The sequence below is a fragment of the Mustela nivalis genome (assembly GCF_964662115.1).
Source record: "Mustela nivalis genome assembly, chromosome: 14".
NCBI classification, from domain to species: Eukaryota; Metazoa; Chordata; class Mammalia; order Carnivora; family Mustelidae; genus Mustela; species Mustela nivalis.
The window spans coordinates 55,507,467-55,531,245 of NC_139033.1; the positions used below are offsets into that span (position 1 = coordinate 55,507,467).

The 23,779-nt window shown below is 39.8% G+C and overlaps 1 protein-coding gene across 4 annotated transcripts in view; it reads right to left on the reverse strand.

Annotated features, from left to right (window-relative positions):
* The window catches only part of GALNT1 (polypeptide N-acetylgalactosaminyltransferase 1), a 124,252-nt gene that overhangs the window by 59,995 nt on the left and 40,478 nt on the right, over positions 1–23,779 (reverse strand). For 2 of the 4 annotated variants that reach the window (XM_082699527.1, XM_082699526.1), the window contains exons 2-3: positions 17,880–17,934; positions 5,660–5,902 (exon numbers count right to left, since the gene is read on the reverse strand). In XM_082699527.1, the coding sequence (XP_082555653.1) occupies positions 5,660–5,798 (139 nt within the window). In that variant the 5' untranslated portion in view covers positions 5,799–5,902; positions 17,880–17,934. The remainder of the gene's footprint in view (positions 1–5,659; positions 5,903–17,879; positions 17,935–23,779) is intronic. The other 2 variants (XM_082699529.1, XM_082699528.1) reach the window with 1 other exon arrangement.

The window sequence follows — 23,779 nt, forward strand, 5'->3', positions numbered from 1 at the left end:
TGAATGTACTTTAATAAAACTTAGAAATTTTTAATTTGTGGGGTGCCTGGGTGGCTGGCTCAGTGGGTTAAAGCCTCTGCCGTCAGCTCGGGTCATGATCCCAGAGTCCTGGGATCAGCAGGGAACCTGCTTCCCTTCCTCTCTCTCTGCCTGCTTCTATGCCTGCTTGTGATTTCTGTCTGTCAAATAAATAAATAAAATCTTAAAAAAAGAGAAATTTTTAATTTGTATTTTTCTTATGTAAGTAGAATAAAAAAGTATAAAGTTAAAATACCCTTTGGGGGAAAAATACTAATAAAAGGCTAAAATCATTTCTCCCAAATGATTTTATCTTCTTACAAAATTATCAATCCTGGGGCGCCTGGGTGGCTCAGTGGGTTAAGCCGCTGCCTTCAGCTCAGGTCATGATCTCAGGATCCTGGGATCGAGTCCTGCATCGGGCTCTCTGCTCAGCAGGGAGCCTGCTTCCCTTCCTCTCTCTCTGCCTGCCTACTTGTGATCTCTCTCTGTCAAATAAATAAATAAAATCTTGAAAAACAAAACAAAAAAATAAACAAAATTATCACTCTTACTGTTTTCAGGCATGATATTTTACCTATCCCAAAACGTTTTTTCCACATTTTAACAAATCTCTGAAAATGGGATGTGGCTTAAATGATAACTGAAATGTTTCTGCTTTCTTAGTATAAGTATTCTATAAACAAAAGTATGTAAGATGGTGATGAAATACAGCAAATTACCTGATTTTTTGAATGTCAAAATTATAGGAGCACCTAGGTGGCTCAGTGGATTAAATGTGTGACTCTGATTTCAACTTAGGTCATGATCTCAGGATCGTGAGTTTAAGCTTGGCATCCGGCTCTGTGCTGAGTGTGAAGTCTGCTGAAGATTCTCTCTCTCCCTCTGCCCCTTGTGCATGTGTGCTTTCTCTCCCTCTCTCAAAAAAAAAAAGTAAATCAAAATTATATAGTAAAATTCACTGATTAACTCTCTGCTACCTCAAATCCTTGTCAGTTTCAACCTTCATTCCAATGTTATGCTCAATTTATTTGTAATGTGTTCAGTATATAAACCTCTATTCGTGCAAAAAACCCTGTAAGTTTCTGAAAGCCTTTACTAATAATGTTTTTTTAAGTTTTTAACAGCCAAAAGGCTTCCTGATGTTTGAAAGTTGAAATAATCCTAGCAGACACACATGAAAACTTGAATTATCAACATATTAATGATTGGAAAATTGAGTATAGTGTTGACCTAAAAGTTCAATTCCTACTAGAAACTGCATCTGTAAAAACACTGAATATTTTATACAACATCCAAATCCATAAATTGAATGAACAAGCTAATTAGGAAGGCAGGAGGGCAACAAAAATATTCCCAGGACACAATGCACACTAACCCCAGTTTTTCAAGAGGAGCCTGTCTAATTCTCTAGCAAGAGAAGAATATTGCTATTCTCAAATAGCCTGGGGTATAAAATGCCAAGTATAAAAGTATGAGACAGAACTTCTCAGGAAAACAAACCAAATCAAACCAACCTTTCTGTAATCACAAAGACTGGCCCACTATTATATGTGAAGTAGGCAAGTAACAAGTAAATCCTAGAAAAGAGATTATCATTGATAATCTTTTAAGAGATCCAGCATTATCGTAAAGATAATTGATCCATTCCACCTAAAAATAGGACATCTTTATTCACAATATAAAGACCAGCATTGGATAAATTTCACCAAATGGGCACTGTAAAGCAGTTCAAAGAATGTTCAGAATAAGATCTTTGTAATACTGAAACAGTAATTCTGTTCATTACTTTTTGCCTTATGCGTTTTTGGTTTTTCAAATGCCGTAAAAACCAAAGATCCTAGAGACTTGGTACTTTCAAGAGGCCTCCACTCTTCTGATCACTGGGTGCACCTGCTTCTCCACTAAGAAGGTCCATGACCTTGGTGCTCTCAGCTATGTGTCCTTTCCCAGCCACTTCAGTGCAGGTTCTCAAGGGCACCACTGCAAGCCCTTCCCAGCCTTAAGCTGAGAAGGCCGGGACTTCAGGGTGCCAGCACCACCCACGACCTCCCAGCTCCTACTGCACTGAAACTTCACAGGGAGCAGATTATTCAAGCCATCCTTAGCAACACCTGTCCCCCTTCCTCCAATCGTTCTTCCCCTTTCCCTTTAACCCCTTAAGGCTACAAGGAACAAAGATGCAAATGGCTGCTCTACCCGCAACTGCCAGCCTCCCACTCTGTCTCCTTCCACACTATCACCTCACCCTCATGTGTATTGCTCAGACCTTCTCTCTTGAGCTTCCCTCCTTCTCAGTCGTCACACCAAACACCCAAGATCCCCTCCCCAGCCACTGTAAAGCTGCTTCATCGTCTTTCTCCACAACACACAAGCCCCTTCCACTGGACTTAACTCAAATCTGCCCTCCCCCATAGCCCACTAGCTTCACAAACCTCTTCTGGGACAACTTCTTTCCCAAGAGGTCCTAATGAGGGCTCAAAGCCTCCTGCTGTTGCTCCCAGACCATTTCTCCTTTAGGTAGTACTTTTATGCTTCGGTATAAAAGTCACTTCTTGTCTTTGATGCTCATGCCCCAGTGGCTTTCAGAACTGTATTAACCTTGGCGATTTCTTCAAATGCAATCCTTTTCTTAGGGCTTTGATACCACACTGTCTCATCTGCTAAGAATGTGCTCCTTCGGGGATTACATTTGTCCCTTGTATTTTAACCCCTCCCCTAGTACATAAAAACACACACACACAGACGACTTTGCCTCCATTCCTTTAACTAGTGCACTACACCTTTTCTTCTTCATTTCTTCCTTTTGTTAAGATTTTCTTTTTAAGGGGCACCTGGGGGGCTCAGTGGGTTAAAGCCTCTGCCTTGGGCTCAGGTCATGATCTCAGGGTCCTGGGATGGAGCCCTGCATCGGGCTCTCTGTTCAGCAGGGAGCCTGCCTCCCTCTCTCTCTCTCTCTCTGCCTGCCTCTGCCTACTTGTGATCTCTGTCAAATAAATAAAGAAAATCTTTAAAAAAATTTTTTTTTCTTTTTAAGTAACCCCTTTACCCAATGTGGGGCTCAAACTCACAACCATGAGATCAAGAGTTGCATGTTCCACTGACTGAACCAGTCAGGTACCCCATGCAGACCCCCTTTCCTCTGTGTGGAAGCTTCCTGAAAGAAGAAGCTACACTGTATCTCTGCTCCCTCATGGATACATCAAATCTCCTGGCACTGAAATGGTACCTGCCAGGGTCAAAAGAAACCCCATTACCAAAGATAAAGAAGCACCTTATCTTCATCTCAGGTAAAATCTCTGACAAACACAACTCCTGGATTTTCATGACCACCCTCCCTCTAGTGTCTCCTTCTACCTCTGACTTCCTGAGAAGTCTCTCTTCTTTTACTGACCTCCATGATGCTCTCCAACCCTGGGTCTGTCCCTTCTAAGCCTACATATGCTCCCGGCGCAGTGTTCTGCACAGACAAGGCTTACACTGCCACCTACATTCTGCACCCTGAACAACTGTCTTCTGTAGAACATTCCTACCAGCACCTCCTAGTCAAATACTCCCAAGCCAGCTCATCCTGCCACCCCCATCAAAGCTGCTCTACCTCTGGGGGCCTGCTTCCTGTCAACTCACCAAGCAGGGAAACCTGAGAGAGATCTTAAACTCTTCTTTTATTACTACTTACATTCGAGGCTCCCCATGTTATATAAATTCCACCTTTTACAAACTTCTCATATATATTGTTTTCCTTTCTATTTCAGTATCACTTCAGTGTAGGCCCTAAGAACTTCTCTTCAACTGTCACAACAGCCTTGCAGCTAGTCTCCTCCAGCACATCAGCCACATGACCACCAAACGCTTTCTCCTCAGTCTGGATCCAATCAGGTTACTTACTCCCGTTTAAAATCCTTCAATGGCATGCCGCTGCCTATAAAGAAATCCAAAATATTCAGCAGGCCAGAAAAGGCTGTCCGCAGTCTGGCCTCTGCTAACCTCTCAAGCTCCATCTGCGCTCCTTCCTCTTGTTTTCTATCCATCAACTCGGTTCTCTCCCTTGCTTATCTTGCAAATGCTTCTTTCCCTTGCTTATTCATCAAACCTAACAAACACCTGCTCACCCTGACACTGCTCAACACAAGCATTATTTCCTTACTGCACCCTCTCAGACACGTGTTCCTCCCGTTCTGCTCTTACGCGCATCTCTAGAATGTTACTTATTCCATTAGTATTTTACTATTATTCTTTCTCTCCTTTTGGGCTGTGAGTTCCCCAAAGAGAGGAATTTTGTCTTTTTATTGTTGTTGTTGTTGAGCTGTGTATCACTAGCTCCTAATACACTGCCTAGCACATATTAGAGTTTAAAAACATTCACCAGTGCTAGCCCAGTACTAGCCAAGAAGCCTATGAGCCTAATTTTAGGCAAATTTCCCAAGAAGAAATAAACAGGACTGGTTAAATAATCTCATCTATAAAAATTACAGTAAGTAGGCAGAGTTAATCAATACAAATAAATATTTTTAGATTATAAACTTTAGAGGACCAGGTGGTCTCATAAAAATAACGAAAAATTTAAATATGATCACATACTCAAAGCTCACATAAGAACAGTAGTCATTCACATATAATTCCTAAAAATAACAATCAGTACACAGCCATATTTTCTATAATCATAGAGAGTTCAGAGCTCAGAAAGCTGAATCATTGCCTTATTTTCATTACGTTAAAAAAAATTAAAAGCAGGGGCACCTGGGTGGCTCAGGCAGTTGAGCTTCCAACTCTTGATTCCAGCTCAGGTCATGATCTCAGGGTTATGAGATCCAGCCCTAAGACAGGTGTCACACTCAGCAGGGAGTCTGCTCCCCTCTCCCTCTTCCTTGACCCCCTCCGCCCGTGCACATGTGCTCTCTCTCAAATGAATAAATCTTTTAAAAAATAAAAATAAAATAAAAAGTAAAAAGCAACATTTGTTTGTTGGTTTTAACACAAGGGGTTCAAAACTGAATTTTCCCTGTGTCCACTGCCAAAAATGTTAGTACTTCCAACCCAGGTCCTTCATGTTTGTGTTTCCTTTCTTTTCCACACCAACTATTGCAATCTCACTCTCTCACTCTCAACCTCTATCATATGGCCTCATCTTTACAAAAGCCCTCCCTAAAAGTGCTATCTACAGCATTAACAAAAAGAAGTCTCCAGATCACAACCATCCAGAATGATTTCCCTGAAAACTGAGATGGGAAGGCAAGGAAAAAAAGTCTTTTGATACCAGACATTGTAATTTTAACACCCAGCATTTCTAGCATTACACTAATGCCATACAATTTTGTTGGTTCCAACTACTAGTCCTTACTAGTTTAATAATAGTTGATATTAGCTTTCCTACATTTCTTGGTAACACAACTTGCAGAAAATTAACCATGTGTTTAACAATGAACACAAATAATGAATTTAGCAATTCTATACATGATACTTTAATATTTTAACTGTTGGAAGAACTCACTGGAAAACTGTTAATAATATGATCATCATTATTTAGGAAGCCAGGGATTACTATTAATCTAAAAAAATTAAAATTTTGTAGTACCCAAATTGGTGAACAAACAGTAACACACTTATTAAAACAGATGTATTATTATAAAATATCACTAACCATCCCCAGCAGGAAGTCCTCGCTCCTTTTTTTCATCACATTTGTTGCATTCACTGAAGTAAAGCAGCAGGAACATATCCAAGAGTACCCAAATCAAGGAGGTGGCTAGGACCACCTTGCAATATGCAAATTTTCTCATGGCACTTAAGTCAAATGCAAAATTTTAAAATATATATATATATAAATATACAAAGGTCATGAAAATTATTCCAATCCAGTTTCATCAGAAATCACGTTCATAACCTATAGAGACAAAAAGAAAAAAAGATTAACTTAAAAATAACTATAATGAACTATAAGACTAATTAAGACTAATTTAACATGCATAAGAAATTTTAATATTCAGAATAAGTTTAAAAATCAGACTTAAAAAATCCTTATAAAATACAGAAAAATTAGTAGTATCAAGAACATACTAACAACTCCTACAAATAAACACTGAGTCGTCACTAGACATTCAGAAACACTGAGGGAAAGTGTAATGGAGAAGAAAAGAGGATCATAGGATCTGAGACCTAGTCCTGGCTCTGACAGTAATTTTACAGATGTCCTTGATTTTTAGTTTCTATTCCCCTACCCCTACCCCACAACCTGTGAAAATAACATGAGAAAATGACTGGAGAAACTGTTGCCAAATTTGGAAAATCATTTGGGATAGTGTGACTAGTAACATTTCTGCTACATAAGGAGGTCATCTCAGGGAGCTCTGGAGGAGACTCAGGGACCTCAGAGAGGCCAAGAGTAACTGTGATGAACAGCAGACATGGAAGCTCAAAGGCCTATCTCACTGCTGAGCAAAAGGGAGACAAGCCAAGTGCATGCAGATGAAGGAGATGGAGGAAACCCAAACTTTGCACATATGCCTCACAGTGAAAGCCAAATGAGCAGATGTTCTCAAGGACTGGGCTGATGGGTAACACAGCAGCTTCTCAAAGGGCACCTGAATGTTCCATTGTGGGCAGCAGAGGTATCTGCCTGAACAATTCGGACCAGGCCAGAGAGTTTATCTATGAAAAACATATAATAGCTCTTGCCTACTTCACGAGATTGCTAGACAGCAACCTGAAAAGCACCCCCCAAAAATCCTAAGGGATACTTAAAAAGTATTATCTGTGCTCTTTTCTCTCTGGGACTTCTGCTCTCTTGCCTATATTCCTTCCTTCATCAAACCAACATTTCCTGACTGCACAGTGAACAAGGGATGCATGTTACTGCCATATTCTTGCCTCAAAATCATACCTACTCGATATTTGATATCGGGTCACGTGCAGTGAGCAACTACTGAAGACTATGGTAACCATGATGAGGGGAGAACCAAAAACATTGTAGTGCACAGTCTCATTAAACAACAGTTCTCTCCAGAAGAGCTAGATGGATATAAATTTATCTTCTGTGCTATTTTACACGAAAGGCTACCTCTTTTGGTCACTGGCAAAGTAAACAATGGTACTGCTGATACAGTATCTGAAATTCAAAAGTAACTTCATGTTCTCAAAAATCTGATTATTTTTTTTTAATGCTTATAGCCCAGATTACTTCAATGCAAATCTCTATTATTTTGCATCCATTCCTATTTAATTTTTCCAAGGCAGTACAGTTCAATTCAAAAAGCACCCTTAGCTCCTAGGATCACTAACTCTGCATCATATGACCCAACAAAGGTAGGAGAGATGGGACATTTCAACAGACCTATTCACTTAATTTGTAGCTGGAACTTCTGCCAGAAAAGCTAGAAAGACTTAAAAACATGATAATCATCCTCTAACCTAGTAAGGAGAGGCTAAATTAGTTTATTTACTAGTTATATATTTTGTTTACTCTATTTCTCAATCAGAACCAGAATCAAACATATTCATGCACTTATTAATTTGTTCAATGCACACAAACTCAGTAAAAACACGGACTGTGTCAAATGCATGGAATACAAAAATGAACAGAATGCACACCCTTGTCCTTATGAAATTTAGAGCTGGCTCCAGGAAAGCAGGATTTAGGCAAACAGCCACAAATACATAAAACTTCACTGGTGATCATTGTTTTGAAGGGAGGTACACAGCAATATAAACATCTGTATTACAAAGATTGGACTTTGTCAGGAAGACTTCCCTGAGGAAGACAGGATTTGAGAGGAAAATAAGCATTGGGGGCAGTGAGTAGCAAAGGCTCTGTAGCAGGAAGGAGCCCAGCACTGAGAGGTCAGGGGATCAAAGACAAAAGAAGAGGAAACTGCAATGTGAGATAAAACTGGAGCTGGATAAGAGTGGCCAGACTCAAGAGGTACTCGGGGACAAACTCAACGGGATTTAAGGACAAATTAGATGGGGCAAAAGAGGAGGAAATCCTGGCTTGTACCAATGGATGCTGAGTGCTGCCAGTCATAGAAACAGGAACCAAAGAAAGAGGGCAGATCTTTGGAAGGGAAGAAGATGCAAGATGGGAAGAAACTTGTTTGACTTTGGACATGCTGAGTATCAGATAACCCTGATACCTTCAAGAAGAGATATTAACCGTAGCTAAGGATACAAAAGTTTGGGGCCCAAAGGAACGGTCTAAGGTAAAGGTATAAGGACAGAAGCCCTTGCTCCTATGCAACATTGATGGGGCAGACAGACTTTTAAAAAAATCAATATGCAAACAATTGTTTTGGAGTGTGATTTCCCTCCTAGCATGGGGCTGGACTTGGTGACATGCTTCTAATCAACAGAATATGGTAGAAGTAATGGTGAGAGATTTCAAGCCTGTTCATAAAACACACATCCTCAGCTTTCTCTCAGCTCACACTCTGGGGAAAGCCAGCACCCCAATGTCAGAGGACACTTAAGTATCCTTATACAAAGGTCCACATGGTAAGAAACTGAAGCCTCCTAAGCACAAGCAGTACTATCGTGCCAGGCATGGAAGGGAATTTGTGGAAGCAGTCACAATCAACCCTTCTGATGGCTGTGGCTCCTGCTGACATTCTGACTGCAATATGCAGAAAGATCCTGAATCAACACCCCCCTACTAAGCTGCTCCTGCATTCCTGACCCAAGCAAATACAAGATAAAAAATGTCTATTTTCTGAAGCCATTACCTTTGGAGGTAATTCATCAATATAGGATTTTAACAACAAAAAAGGCCTAAAAAGAAAATTCTTTAACCTACAGTAAAGATATTTAATGACACGACTTGTTGACTTGTCAAGCACTTCTGTAACATGAAATGACTTATGCAACCTTACTTCAATTTCACATCATACTAGAGTCCAAGCAGTAAGTCAAGAAAAGGAATAAGAATGAGGGGGAGAAAAAGAGACAAAATTATCTGCAGATGACATGATTTCTATCAGAAACTTAAAAGATATCACTAGATAACTCATTACAGCTAATTTATGACCTCATCAAGGTTGCTGAATGCAAGGGATGCCTGGATGGCTCAGCTGGGTGGGCATCTGCCTTTGGCTCAGGTCATGATCTCAGGGTTCCGGGATCAAGCCCCAGGTCGGGCCCTCGCTGAGCTGGGAGTCTGCTTCTCCCTCTCACACTCCCTCTGGGCTCTCTCTCAAATAAATAAATAAAATCTTAAAAAAAAAAAAAAGTTGCTAAATACAAGATGAACATGTAACAATCATGTCCTGTATAGTAACAGTAACTACTCCAAATATGTAAAAGAAAACAAATCATATTCAAAATAGCTATAAAAACCCTAAGATATTTGGGGATAAACTTGAACAAAATAGGGGCTCCTGGTGGCTCAGTCAGTTAAATGTCTGCCTTCAGCTTGGGTCATGATCCCAGGGTCCTGGGACAGAGGCCACAGAGGGCTCTTTTCCTTCTCCCTCTCTCAAATAAATAAATCTTAAAAAAAAAATACAAAAAACCTTTAACAAAATACGTGCAAGACACAGAAAAAGTTGTAGAGCTTTACTGAGGGGTATAAGAGAACTGACTAATGGCTAGTTATACTATGTTCAGGAGAAAAAAAAGGTAATAGCCTCTTTCTAAAATTAATCTATAAATTTAATACAATTCTTTTTTTTTTAATTTATTTATTTATTTGACAGATAGAGAGTACAAGTAGGCAGAGCAGTAGGCAAAGGGAGAAGCAGACTCCCCGCTGAGCAGGGAATCCGATGTGGGGCTCGATCCCAGGACCCTGGGATCATGACCCAAGCCGAAGGCAGTCGCTTAACAGACTGAGCCACCCAGGCGCCCCTAAATTTAATACAATTCTAATCAAAACACAAACAAAGCTTTTCGGGACTGGATTTATAATAAAGCCGAAAAATCTAAAACCATGTGGTTCTCTAAAACAAACCCATACATGTACAGAAAACTGGTGCTACTACAGATGAGAGTAGAAAACTGACAGAGGGACAAATGGTTTCCGTATGATACGAAACAAATTTAGATTCTACCTTATACCAGTAACAAAAGAAAATCTGTGAAAAGATAATAACGAGGCCAAAGTTGTCAAAACAAAGTCACAGTTATTCTGGCCTTTTACTTGCTGGCTGAGTTAAGTATGGCTCTAGTGCTTTAGCTTTTAATTTTATAGTTTCCACTTCCAGTGAAGTGTTTAAGGCCAACATTTCTCCCACTGTCTTTGAGTTGTCAAGTGATTACTTTACTAAAATTTGGCAATGAGAAGACTCATTCACCAGCCAAAAACATGAACCAATTTTTAGGTATCAGCATACTCTCATTCTGACTATTTAACAAAAAATTAGTTAAGAACTAGTCTAAAAATTCTATACAAACTAATGTTCACATGCCATATAAATGTAGATATTCTCTTTCTCTAATTGTTTCCCAGGTGTTACTCCAAGTTCAGAGATTGGGAAAACATGTTTATCATTTGGGGTACTTGTGGTATAGACTCCTATAAAATTTACCAGTATCTTAAATGGAATGTCAATTTCCAAGGTGATAAACTGACTTAACATTTAGCAATACCTTTAAAAATTAATATTTTTCCTAATTATAAAGTAATATTTGCTCAATGCAAAGGATTTGGCAAACAAAAAAGTAAAAGACAAGACAGAAAACCCCCTGTAAACACTCATCCCAATTGAACACTACCACCAATTGGTTAAGTGTCCTCCCAGTCTTTGGAATATAGGAGATATGTCTTAAAGCAACTTTGTAATGTCTAGTTTGATTCAAACATTTAATGTCTTAAGTGTCCTTATCAGGGAGAAAAGAAAGGAATGGGCGTGACTTTAAAGGGGTAGCAAAAGAGATATTTGTGGTGATACTGTATTTTGATTTTTCTTTTCTTTTCTTTTTTTTTAAGATTTTATTTATTTATTTGACAGGGATCATAAGCGGGCAGAGATGCAGGCAGAAAGAGGCGGGGCGAAGCCAGCTCCCTGCTGACCAGAGAGCCTGAAGCGGGGCTTGATCCCAGGACCCCGGGACCATGACCCAAGCAGAAAGCAGAGCTTTAACCCACTGTGCCACCCAGATGCCCCTTGATTTTTCTTTTAAGTTATAGGTTCAACAGACATTTCTAACCCCCATTCCACCCCAACTACTGGATATCACGTTATAGGCAACACTGGATGTCTTAAGGGTCATTTCAAACTAGCCTTGATATTTACAAAGCTATGTCAAGGGGCACCTGGGTGGTTCAGTGGGTTAAAACCTCTGCCTCAGGGTCCTGGGATCAAGCCCCACGTTGGGCTCTCTGCGCAGTGGGGAGCCTGCTTCCCTCTCTCTATTTCTGCCTACCTCTCTGCCTACTGTGATCTCTGTCAAATAAATAAATAAAATCTAAAAAAAAAAAAAAAAAAAAAAAAAAAAAAAAAAAAAAGCTATGTCAAATGCCATATATTAATGTACCCTAAAAAATAGACATAAAATAGATATAAACCAAGGGGGCTTTCTGGTTCATGATGCTGACTCTTGCTCTCACTCTCCCCCAAAGGTTTCTTCTGGTAACAGACCCAGCCCCCTGGTCAGAAGACAGTCAAGTGACATGGCCAGGCCAATCAGAGGACCTCACCCCTTGGCTTTTCAAGTCACAGGGCTGGAGGCTATACAAGTAGCTCTGCAGTCAACCACACTGCCCAACACCTGGAGAAAGGCCACCTTCAAGTCCAAGAGAATGAGCCCAAGGAGAGGCATACAGAACAAGAGGCAGAGTACAGATGGCGACCAAGTCCCTGACACTTCCTTTGCTTATTTGTGGAGCATAAGGAATAACACGGAGGACATGGGGAGATGGAGAGGAGAAGGGAGTTGGGGGAAATTGGAGGGAGAAATGAACCATGAGAGATTGTGGACTCTGAAAAACAATCTGAAGGTTTAGGAGGGGCAGGGGGGTGGGAGGTTGAGTAAGCCTGGTGGTGGGTATTATGAAGGGCACATACTGCAAGGAGCACTGGTTGTGGTGCATAAACAATGAATTCTGGAACACTGAAAAGAAATTTAAAAAATAAATAAACATTTAAAAAGAAAAGAAATCGGTTCCTAACACAACCAGAACACCTGGGATGTGGAGAGGTGGGGAGGAAAGAGGAGAAGACCAACAGGTGAAACCAAGCAGGTTCTATTCAACGGATGAGGTTCCATTTTACTAGTTATAAACAACTGTACATCATGAGGCAAACTATACTATTTGAAAAGATAATTTTTAATATTCCAAATCACAGAAATACATCAAATATCACAAGTATGTAGGAGGAACATCACTGAAATAAAGGATCATAACACAGGACATGCATCATGTATCCACCACCCAGTTCAAGAATAAGAAAGTAATCTTCAAAGTTCCCTCTCCAATACCATCGCTTTCCCAGCTCCTCAAAGGCAACTTCTATTCCAAACTTACTATTCTCTCTTTTCCTGACAGTTTTACTTCACTGATTGTCTTAGCAATGCCTTCTTTACATGTGTCTGTTTCTGAATTGCTCATAAATGGAAAAATCTGTCTTCCTTTTTTCTTTTTTTTTTTTTAATACCAAGTTCCCAAGAGCCATCCATATGTTGCTTGCAGTTACAATCAATTTGTGTTTACTACTCAGTAGTATTCCACTGGCTGAGCATACCACAGTTTATCCACTTCATGCTTAATAGCCATGTGGTTCTTTCTAGGTTTCTATAGTTACAAACATACTGTTAGGAACATTCCTAAACATGTATCCTGGCACACATGTGCAGGAGGAGTAAGGGGTGCAGGGCAAGGGTGGTAAACTTCTGCAAAGGACAAGATGGTAAATATTTTAGGCTTTGCAAGACAGATCTACAGTGTAAGCATTCAACTCTGGTACTACACCACAAAAGCAGACATAAATGACATAAACAAGTAAGTGTGACAATATTCCAACTGAACTTTATTTATGGACGGTGAAATCTGAATTTCATGTAATCTCCACATTATAAATTACATAAATTTTGTTTCACTTCACAATTTTAAAAATGTTAAAAATCTTTTTTAACTCACGAGTTGTCACACCAACCCCTGAACTAGAGAACACACATAAAGGTATTAGGTTATAGGGAATGCATATTTTCATTAAGACTAAACATGACCAATTTGTTTTCCCAGGTGGTTGATGCAAAACAGTAAGCAAAATGAGAGCTCTGGATGTGCTTGCTGGCAACACTTACTAATGTCAGACTTTCTTATTTTCTGACAATCTGGAGTGTGTAGTTGGTATCTTTTTTTTATATATATTTTATTTATTTATTTGACAGAGATCACAAGTCGGACAGAGAGGCAGGTAGAGAGAGAGGAGGAAGCAGGCTCCCCTCTGAGCAGAGAGCCCAATGTGGGGCTCGACCCCAGGACCCTGGGATCATGACCTGAGCCAAAGGCAGAGGCATTAACCCACTGAGCCACCAGGCGCCCCTGTAGTTGGTATCTTTTTTTTTTTTTTTTAAAGATTTTATTTATTTATTTATTTATTTATAAAGTCGGCAGAGAGTCAGACAGAGAGAGAGAGAGAGAGAAGCAGGCTCACGCTGAGCAAAGAGCCCGATGCGGGGCTCGATCCCAGGACACTGAGATCATGACCTGAGCCGAAGGCAGCGGCTTAATCCACTGAGCCACCCAGGCGCCCCTGTAGTTGGTATCTTAATGTAGTTTTAATTTGCACTTCCCCACTGTCTCTGATATTACTGGTCATTCCATTTCTGCTTCTCTAATGTGCCTATGAAGTAGGCCACTATTCTATTCAGTGGGTTGTTCTGTCTTTTTCCTATTAGTTTCTAAAGACCTTTGTGCAGTCTGGATTCTAATCTTACTTTGGCTACATGCACTGCAAGAATCTTTTCCCAGCTTATAGCTTGTCTTCTTAATAAGAGGTAGCTTTTGTGGTTTACATTTTCTATGTCTTAACAAATTCTTTTCTATTTAGATATCATTAAAAATAAAGTTCTAATGTCTACAAATTTTTAAGTTTTACCTTTCAGGTTTAAGTAGAAATTTAACATCGCTTTCTTCCATGTGGCTAATGAAATGTCCTGCCACACTGTGTGGAAAGTTCATCCTCTTACTAAAGGTGTACATGCAATGCTACTTTGTCATAAACTAGATTTCCAGGGTTCTATGTTCTGTTCCACCGACCCATCTACCTTACACCACATTGCTGTCTGTCTTACAGCTTTACAGCAATTCTTGATATACACTAAAGAAGTCTTCGCACCCTGCACTACTTCTTGAGGTGGGCCTTGGCTACTTTTGAGCAACTGGACTTCCTTAGGTGTAACAACCATAATTCCTAAAAATGATATTCCACCTACTGAAAAAAGAAATCTAGTAGTTAAAATTTACATGTCTATGATAGAACAATCCTACTGTTAGGATTAAATTCAATTTTAAAAATGATACAAGTCATAGAGAAGAAGTTGGTAATGAGGAGTTCAATTCAAAAGAAAAGCCATTCAATTCAAAAGGAGCCATTCAAAAGAAAAATTCCAGGGGCAGCTGGGTGGCGCAGTCAGTTCAGCATCCACCTCTTGGTTTCAGCTCATGTCATTATCTCAGGGTTCTGAGACTGAGCCCCAAGTGGAGCTCTGTGCTCACCACAGAGTCTGTTTGTCCTTTACCCTCAACCCGACTTGTGCTCGGGCTCTCTCTCTCCCTCCCTCTCTAAAATATATTTTTTAAATGCTTAAAAAGATAAAAGAAAAATTCTAAAAATGTCTTACAAAATGGTATCATTATTAAAACGTGCAGCACCTAACTTTTATGTCTAATATACTGTTGTTCCTTTAAAAAAAGGGGGGGGGGGGTTCAGTATTTTAGAGTCACAGTTCATACCATGCTCTCTGGGTATTTATTGAGTCTTCGCCAATTACATTCTAGATACCAGGTCAGGTACCTAGGTGGTACAAGCCTGAAGGCAATGATCCACACCAGGAAGCCCTTATTACACAGTTAAACACCACCTAAGTGATGCACCATTCACATTACAAAAGAGAAACATCAACTCAGGAAGCCTGGGAGGACAAAGACTTACAGATAGGGAAGTTTCTAACTAGTTTTTATCAGAAGGCAGTAAGATATTAAACTTTTCTGCAACAAGGTTGGTTCTTTCTTTCTTTCTCTTTAAGATTTTATTTATCTTTTTTGACTGAGAGAGCAAGCAGGGGGAGCAGCAGGCAGAGGGAGAGAGAGAAGCAGGCTCCTAACTGAGCAGGCAGCCCTGTGCAGGGCTCCATCCAGGACCCAGGGAAGGCAGACGCTTAACCAACTGAGCCACCCAGGTGCCCCGTCCCATTTTGTTGTAAAGAACAGTGCACTGCAGGATCCACACCTGTGGGATTTTACTAAAGAAACTCCATGGTCAAGTAAGTTAGAGAAATGTTATAGACTCTCTATGCCCTGGGAGATCCATACTGCACGTTATTGCCCTAAAGGTTCTGTAAAGTTTGGCAATAAAGAAACATATCTAACTCTGTTAACTCAGAGAACTTATCATTTTCAAGCAGAGCTTTCTCCATCAACTTTGTCTTTTTCGCAAAATACAGATTTCAAATAGCAATAGATAAAGTAATAAAGATTGGTTTCAAATCCTGGAATCAGCCAATTTTTAAACTATGAGTTATTCTTTTTCTGAAAAACTGGTATTTCTGTGCATCTGCAAATTCCATAAAAAAGAAATCCTATCGTGTTCACAGGAAGATCTTCATAAAGTGAGGGTTAATTTTGTAATATTTTAATTTAACTGTTTACACTTCACATTTCTGCACAACCCACATAGTTGTGGACAAAAAATGGTAAATCCAGAAGTCACCATTATATAAATTCCCAAAAGAAAAGAATCTAAAAGAAGTGAAAAGAATTCTAAGAGAAGTGAAATTTAGCAACTATATTTACTATTTTTTTTTCTAAGTTTAGAATATCAGAGTCAGAAAAAAATATCAGCATTAAATGTTACATTTAACAATACAACAGGACGCTGTAGGGAGAGAGTTAACACTGCATGTCTCTTTTACTCAGGCTTTCCTAATCTCTGGGGGATGCCTGGAGCCATGGTAATGACCCCTGGCCAAACTCTGAGAACTAAACTGGAATGTTCACAGTCACTGGCTAAGGATGTTAGAGACAGCAGGTCAGGATATATCAGGCTGTCAGCATTGTTTAAAGTAGGCATCAAGATTTATGATGTGCACCTGGTATCTGGTCAGGGTCCTAAGTTTTAGCCAGCAAGGCTGGCCACAGAAAAACATGTCCACGTGAGCCTCACAGAGGAAAGACATCAACATTTGTGTCTTATCTTCCTAGCATTCACCTGCATGTAGCTTCTTCCTGCTGTTCCTGTACTGCATCTTTTGCTGTAATAACCTTAGCCAGGAGTACAACATTATGTTAAGTTGGGGGAGTCCACCAGATTAAAACTAATGGGCAGTTATGGTACTCCCATCAAAATAAACACCATTAAAACTTTTGGTTTGCCATAACACCTACTTCTAAATGGTACATGATCATAATCACAATCTGCTTAAATGAATAAACCAATGTATAGGGTAAAAGTGAACACAGCAGTCACAAGATTACTATCCCTAAAAAGGGCTTGGTTGCAAGGTGGGCCCTTGACTGGCATCTGGTACTTAAATGATAAACAATTCCCTACACTGATATAAAACTCACCTTAAATGGTAAGTGTACCTAACTGTGCCTAACCCATTTGTCAAACAATAAAGTTTGTGCAAAACATATGACAGCCTTCTGGGAGACTCAAATTTTGGTACATGCTAGGCCACAATGACCAGCCCCAATGAAAACACTGGCACTGAGTTTAATGCCCCAGCTTGTAACACTTCACCTGTATTGTCACAAATAATTGCTAGAGCACATCGCGTATGACTCCCCTGGGAGAGGTTCTTGGAAGCTTGTGCCTATTGTCCTCCAGACTTCACCCTATGCACTTTTCCCTCTGTCAATACTGTTTTGTATCCTTTCACTCTAAGAAGTCTTAGTTTTCTTATGACTACATGCTGAATCCTGTGAGTCCTCCTAGCCAATAACTAAACCTGGGGTGGCAGTGGGAACCCCAAACACAATCAGCATATTAAAAGAGAAGTGAGTATCTATTAGTCCAAATGCTGATATTCAAATATGGGTTCAAGTTTCAATTCCAACACTTACTAGCTAAGCAATCCTAGAAATGTTACTCTTTATTTGCATATATCTGGGGCTCTTCATTCCTTTGAGAAAAACATGCCCACCTTATAGTCCCATTTCATTAAATTAAATGAGATAATGTACATCACTTAGGTATCAGCACACACTCAGTAAATATTAAATAGTATTTCTAGAGGTACTTTCTTAGATGAAACCAAAAACCAGGAACTTTTATACTTGTACTGATGCAATGATTATTCAAATGGTCATGCAGAGTACTACAAAAAGAAACTCAGAGGTAAACTTTAACTGAATCTTCAACACTGATTCTATGAGTGATTCCCAGTCCACACGACAGGATTCCTGGGTGAGCTCAAAGCACATTAAACCCCATATAAAAATTTTTTATTCCTAGACTTATATTCATCTAGTCTTCAAACTTACATCCCTGAGGAAATATGAATGCACTAATTAATCAGCACTGGGACTGTGCCTGATGGTTACATTTCTCAACTGAATTTGCATTTTAATATAAGCCATTCACTTACGTATAGATGAGGGAAAAGTCCCATCAACACAAGTATGAAACCTCCACAGCTATAAGAGCAAGCCCCAAGGCAAAGAGAAGTACAACCCTGAAGTCATTCACTCCCAGCTATCAACTTACCCCAAAGTGGTTTTTCAAATGAATTCATATCCCAAATCCACATGTCCCACATTTCCTGTTGAAAAATAAATTTCCTAAAATCAGATTATTACAGAATAACTCTATCCTCCCCCCTTATTACTTCAGCCAACCTATCCCACTGGACTCTAAGTCAGCCATACCAGAGGGCAAAACTCATGTCTTATTTAGCCAGATCTCTAATGCTGAACACGGGCACATAACAGGTGTTTCCCCAAAGCTTGCACATAATAGGTGCTCAGTTAATGTCTAATACATGAATAAAATATTACTGAGAGCCAACAGCAAGTTCAGTGGAAAAAAACTATCGTTCCTCCTCTTAGAAATCTATCAGGATATTCACTTTCCAGGTGGGAAGGCCAAAGACACAGAGATAGCACCTGCAGCAGGTACTATTTATTCCTTTGTTTTTTAAAGATTTTGCCTATTTAGTTGATAGAGAGAGCACAAGTGGGGAGGAAGAATGAGACACAGACTACCTGCTAAGCAGGGAGCCTGATGCAGGGCTCCATCCCAGGACCCTGGGATACTGACATGAGCCGAAGGCAGCCACATAACAGACTGAGCCCACGCAGGCATCCCAGTACTGCTTATGCCTTACCCCCCTCCACATACACTATGCTTCACTCCATTAGATCTCCAACTGAATTCAGCTGATCATTCTCTGCTAGACTACCTTTTCTCTATTCATTCAAGCTAGCCATGGCTCTTCTATTCCTCTTCCTGGTGCAAGTAACCAAATCTCAACAAACAGGACCGAAGGGGAAAACTGTTGGGGACATTTAGGAAAAGTTACGCTGTCTCAGAGGTGTTGAAGGAGAAATTATACCTATAGTAGGGGAGCTATTTATGGGTGGGGAGGGAAAGCACACGGGAAGTGTATCTACACCTTCCTCTCAGTTTTACTGTAAACATGTAACTGCTCTAAAAAAAAGTCTTTAAAAAATAAAACATGAGGGCGCCTGGGTGGCTCAGTGGGTTGGGCCGCTGCCTTCGGCTCAGGTCATGATCTCAGGGTCCTGGGATCGAGCCCCACATTGGGCTCTTTGCTCAGCAGAGAGCCTGCTTCCTCCTCTCTCTCTCTCTGCCTGCCTCTCTGTCTACTTGTGATCTCTCTCTGTCAAATAAATAAATAAAAATCTTTAAAAAAAAAAAATTAAAAATTAAAAAAAAAATAAAACATGAAAGACTTACACAAAGAAAGGTGAAACCGCTCCTACTGGAGTAACCCTCCCACAAACAATAATTACAAACTCTGGCCCAAACATAAAAACCACTACTGAAAAGCACTGGATAGGTTACACAGGTGATGGGGATTGTGGAGGGCCCTTGTGATGAGCACCAGGGGTTGCATGGAAGTGTTGAGTCACTATATAGGACGACTGAAACTAATATTACACTGTATGTCAACAGGAATTCAAATAAAGAGTTAAAAAAAATTTTTTTTAAATTAGAGAAGCACTAAACAGCAACCAAAACACAGAAAAGGCACCCCTTGAAACAGGGGAACTATACTAGGTGAGATTTGCCTTTTTATGGCTGCTTGCCTGAAGGCAGAGACCACCCTGCAACATGTGCAGCAGGTAAAACTCAAGAAGGAGCTCTCACTCTCATTGGCTTGTGGCATCAAGGATGAAGGCTGGGGCCAGTAGAGCAACTAGAAAGTAAGGAAGAAAATCCTAGATATATTTCTGTATGTAAACCTTACCACAATCCTTACCTAAGCCCTAAACACACAACACTGGAGACTCCAGAGGTCCCAAAGAAAAGAATCGGCTAAAATGGCTGAAAGAACTGAGCAAGAGATCAGGTTGCTGCCCAATGCAGGAGAAACAGAGTTTGGGATTTAAGTCCAGCCAGTTAACTGTCTGCTAGAACAACAAAGAATCAATACTCTTTCGGAGAAAACAGAATTATGGATCACAAAAGCATTTATAACATTCAGTATTCAATAAAAAATTACTAGACATGAAAATAAACAAGAAAATGTGACTATGGTTAAAAAAAAAAAAAAAAAAAGCAGTCAATATACTTTGGACACAAGATTACCCAGATGTTGGAATTAGTAGATAAGGGCTATAAAGCAGCTACTAACCATGTGCTCAAGAACTTAAGAATAATAAAGGAAGAGAAGTAACTCATCAGGTAAATACAAAGCATAAAAAGGAACCATTCAGGACCACGAAGAACACAAATAAATGAAGTCTGAAATATAGAATTCACTTCACAGGTTCAATAGCACATGAGAAGTAAGAGATACAGGCATATCTTAAAGATACTGTGGGTTCAGTTCCAGACCACCATAATAAATAAAGTGAGTAATATTAATTTTTTATATAGAAGTTTACATTTTAGTTTATTAAGATGTGATAGTATTGTGTCTAAAAAAACTAATGTACATATAAAAATATACTTCATTGCTAAAAAAATGCTAACTATTATCTGAGCTTTCAGAGTCGTAATCATTTTGCTGATGAAGGGTCTTGCCTCTGCGTTGATGGCTACTGACTGATCAGGGCAGTCGATGCTGAAGGTTGGGCTGACTGTGGCAATTTCTTAAAATAAGACAACAATGAAATGTGCCATATCACTGACTCTTCCTCTCATGAATAACTTCTCTACAGCATGCTAGGCTGTTTGACAGTATTTTACCGACAGCATAACTTCTTTCAAAATTAGAGTCAACTGGGGTACCTGGGTAACTCAGTTGCTTAGGTGTCCGCCTTCGGCTTGGGTCATGATCTCAGGGTCAAGGGATGGAGCCCCGCTTCAGGCTCCCTGCTCAGCGGGGAGTTCACTTCTTCCTCTCCCTCTTCCCCTCTACCCTCCACTTTGTGCTCTCTGCTCTCTCTCAAATAAATAAATAAAATCTTGAAAAAAAATTAGAGTCAATTTTCTCAAACTCTACTGCTGCTTGATCAACTAAATTTATATGATATTGTAAATCCTCTGCTGTCATTTCAACAATCTTCACAGCATTTTCACCAGGAGTAGATGCTATCTCAAGAAGCCACTTTCTTTGCTCATCACAAGAAACAACTCCTCATCTGTGCAAATTTTATCATGAAAGTGCAATTCAGTCACATCTTCAGACTCTACTAATTCTAGTTTTCTTGCTATTTCTACCACATCTGCAGTGACTTCCTCCACTGATGTCTTGAACCCCTCAAAGTCGTCCATGAGGGCTGGAATCAACTTCTTCCACAGTCCTGTTAATGTTGATATTTCAGCCTCTTCCCATGAATCACACATTATGTTCTTCATAGCGTCTAGAGTTTCCAGAAGGTATTCAACTGACTTTGCCCGGATCCATCACAGGAATCATTATCTATAGCAGATATAGCCTTACAAAATGTATTTCTTAAATAATAAGACTTAAAAGTTAAAAATACTCCTTGATCCATGAGCTAAAGAATGGATACGGGGTTAGCAGACATGGAAACAACGTCACTCTCATTGTGTATTTCCATCAGTGCTCTGGGGTGACCAGGTCTATTGTCAATTAGCAGTAAAATATTTAAAGGAATTTTTATTTTTTCCTGAGCTGTAGGTCTCAACGATGGGCTTAAAACCATGTTGTAAACAGATGTGCTATCATTCAAGCTTTGTTGATCCATTTCTAGAACAAAGGCCAGGATTTAGCATAACTCTTAAGACCTGGGATTTTCAGAATGATCAATGAGCACTGGTTTCAACCTAAAATCACCAGTTGCATTAGCTCCTAATAAGAGACTTAACCTGACCTCTGAAGCTTTGGAATCAGGCACTGACTTCTCCTGTCTAGCTATGAAAGTCCTAGATGGCATTTTCATGCAACAGAAGGCTATTCTGTCTATACTGAAAATCTGTTATTTAGTGAAGACATCTTCATTAATCACCCTGGCTGGATCTTCCGGGTAAGCTGCTGCCACTTCTTCATCAGCACTTGGTGCTTCACCTTGCACTTTTACGTTACAGAGATGCCTTCCTTCCTCAAACCTCACGAACCACCCCACCTGCCAGCTTCAGACTTTTCTTTGCAGCTTCCTCACCTCTCTCAACCTTCATGGAACTGAAGAGAATTAGGGGCTTGTGCTGGATTAGGCTCTAACTAAAGGGAATGTTGTGGCTGGTTTGATCTTCTATTCATACCACTAAAACTTCTTGCATATCAGTAATAACACTGTTTGGCTTTCTTATCACTCTTCACTGGAGTAGCACTTTTACTTTCCTTCAAGCACTTTTCTTTTGCATTCCCAACTTGGTTGGCAGATTATACAGAGCTTTCGCCCTATCTCAGTTTCAACATGCCTTCCTCACTCAGCTTAATCATTTCTAGCTTTTGATTTAAAGTAAGAGACATGTAATGCCTCCTTTTACTTGAACACCGAGAGGCCACTGTAGGGTTAGAATTGGCCCAATTTTCATATTCTTGTGTCCGGGTGAACAGGGAAACCCAAGGAGAAGGGGGGAGAACGTGAGAGGGGGTAGACGACAGTCGGCAGGTGAAGCAGTCAGAATACCCATAACATTTACCAATTAAGTTCACCAGATCTTATATAAGCACAGTTTGTGGCAGCTCAAAACAAGTGCAATAGTACATCAAAGCTCACTGATCAAAGGTCACCATCACAAACATAATAATAACGAAAAAGTCTGAAATATTACACAAATTGGACATAAAAAATTTGACATAGAGACTCAAAGTGAGTAAACACCACTGGAAAATAATGTCAACAGACTTGCTCAATATAGGGTGCCACAAACCTTCAATTCATAAAAAACATGGTATCTGCAAAGTACAATAAAATGAGGTATGCCTGTAAAGGCTCAGTCAATTTAAAGATACATAAAAAGCAAGTATCCAATCTGAAGATCTGGAAGAAAAATTTTTTAATGAACAGAGAGCCTCAGTGAATTATGGTACAATATCATAAAGTTTAATGTATGTGAAATCAAAGTGCCAAAAGGAGAAAATTATATAAAAATTATATATACAGAAAAGTTAATGCAAAAATAACAGCTAAAAATGTCCACAACTTGGAGAAATCACAAATCTAAGTCCAGTGACCCCTACGCATGATAAATACAAAGAAAATCCCAACTAGAGCTCATCATATACAAAAGCTAAACACTAAAGATACAGAGAATAACCAGGAAGCAGCCAGAGGGAAAAAAGACATACTATATACAGAGGTAAAAAATGGCTGACTTCTCATTATATGAAACAATTTTCAGGTAAAGAGAAGCCAAAACAACTCATCTCTTTGCAGACCTGCACTACAAGCAAGGCTAAAGGAAATTCTTCAGGCAGAGGGAAATGACACCAGATCTGTAAGGAGAAAGGAAGAACAGAAGCAATGGTAAATGTAGGAGCCAACGGAAAAGCCTGATTCCTCCCTCTTGCTTTTTTTTTTTTTTCCTTTAATTTTTATTTAGGGATACCTGGGTTCAGTCAGTTAATTGTCTGCCTTCCGCTCAGGTCATGATCTTTGGATCCTGGGATTAAGTCCCCTATCAGGCTCCTTGCTTAGCATGGAGCCTGCTTCTCCCTCTGTCTGCTGGTCTTCCTTTTTGGGTACTCTCTCTCTCTGACAAAATCTTTTTAAAAAAATTTTATTTATTTGAGAAAGAGAGAATACACAAGGTAGAGAGTACAAGCAGGGGAAGGAGCAGAGGAAGAGGGAGAAGCAGGCTCTCCATTGAGCAGGGATCCCAATGTGGGGCTTGATCTCGGGACCCTGAGATCATGACCTGAGCCAAAGGCAGATGCCTAACCGCTTAACCAACAGAACCACACAGGCGCTCCTCCTTCTTGCTTTTTTAAAAGACATATGGCTGACTAAATTAAAACTCTTAACTTTGTGCTGCAGTTAAAAAGCTCATAGTTGGATCTTGGGAGC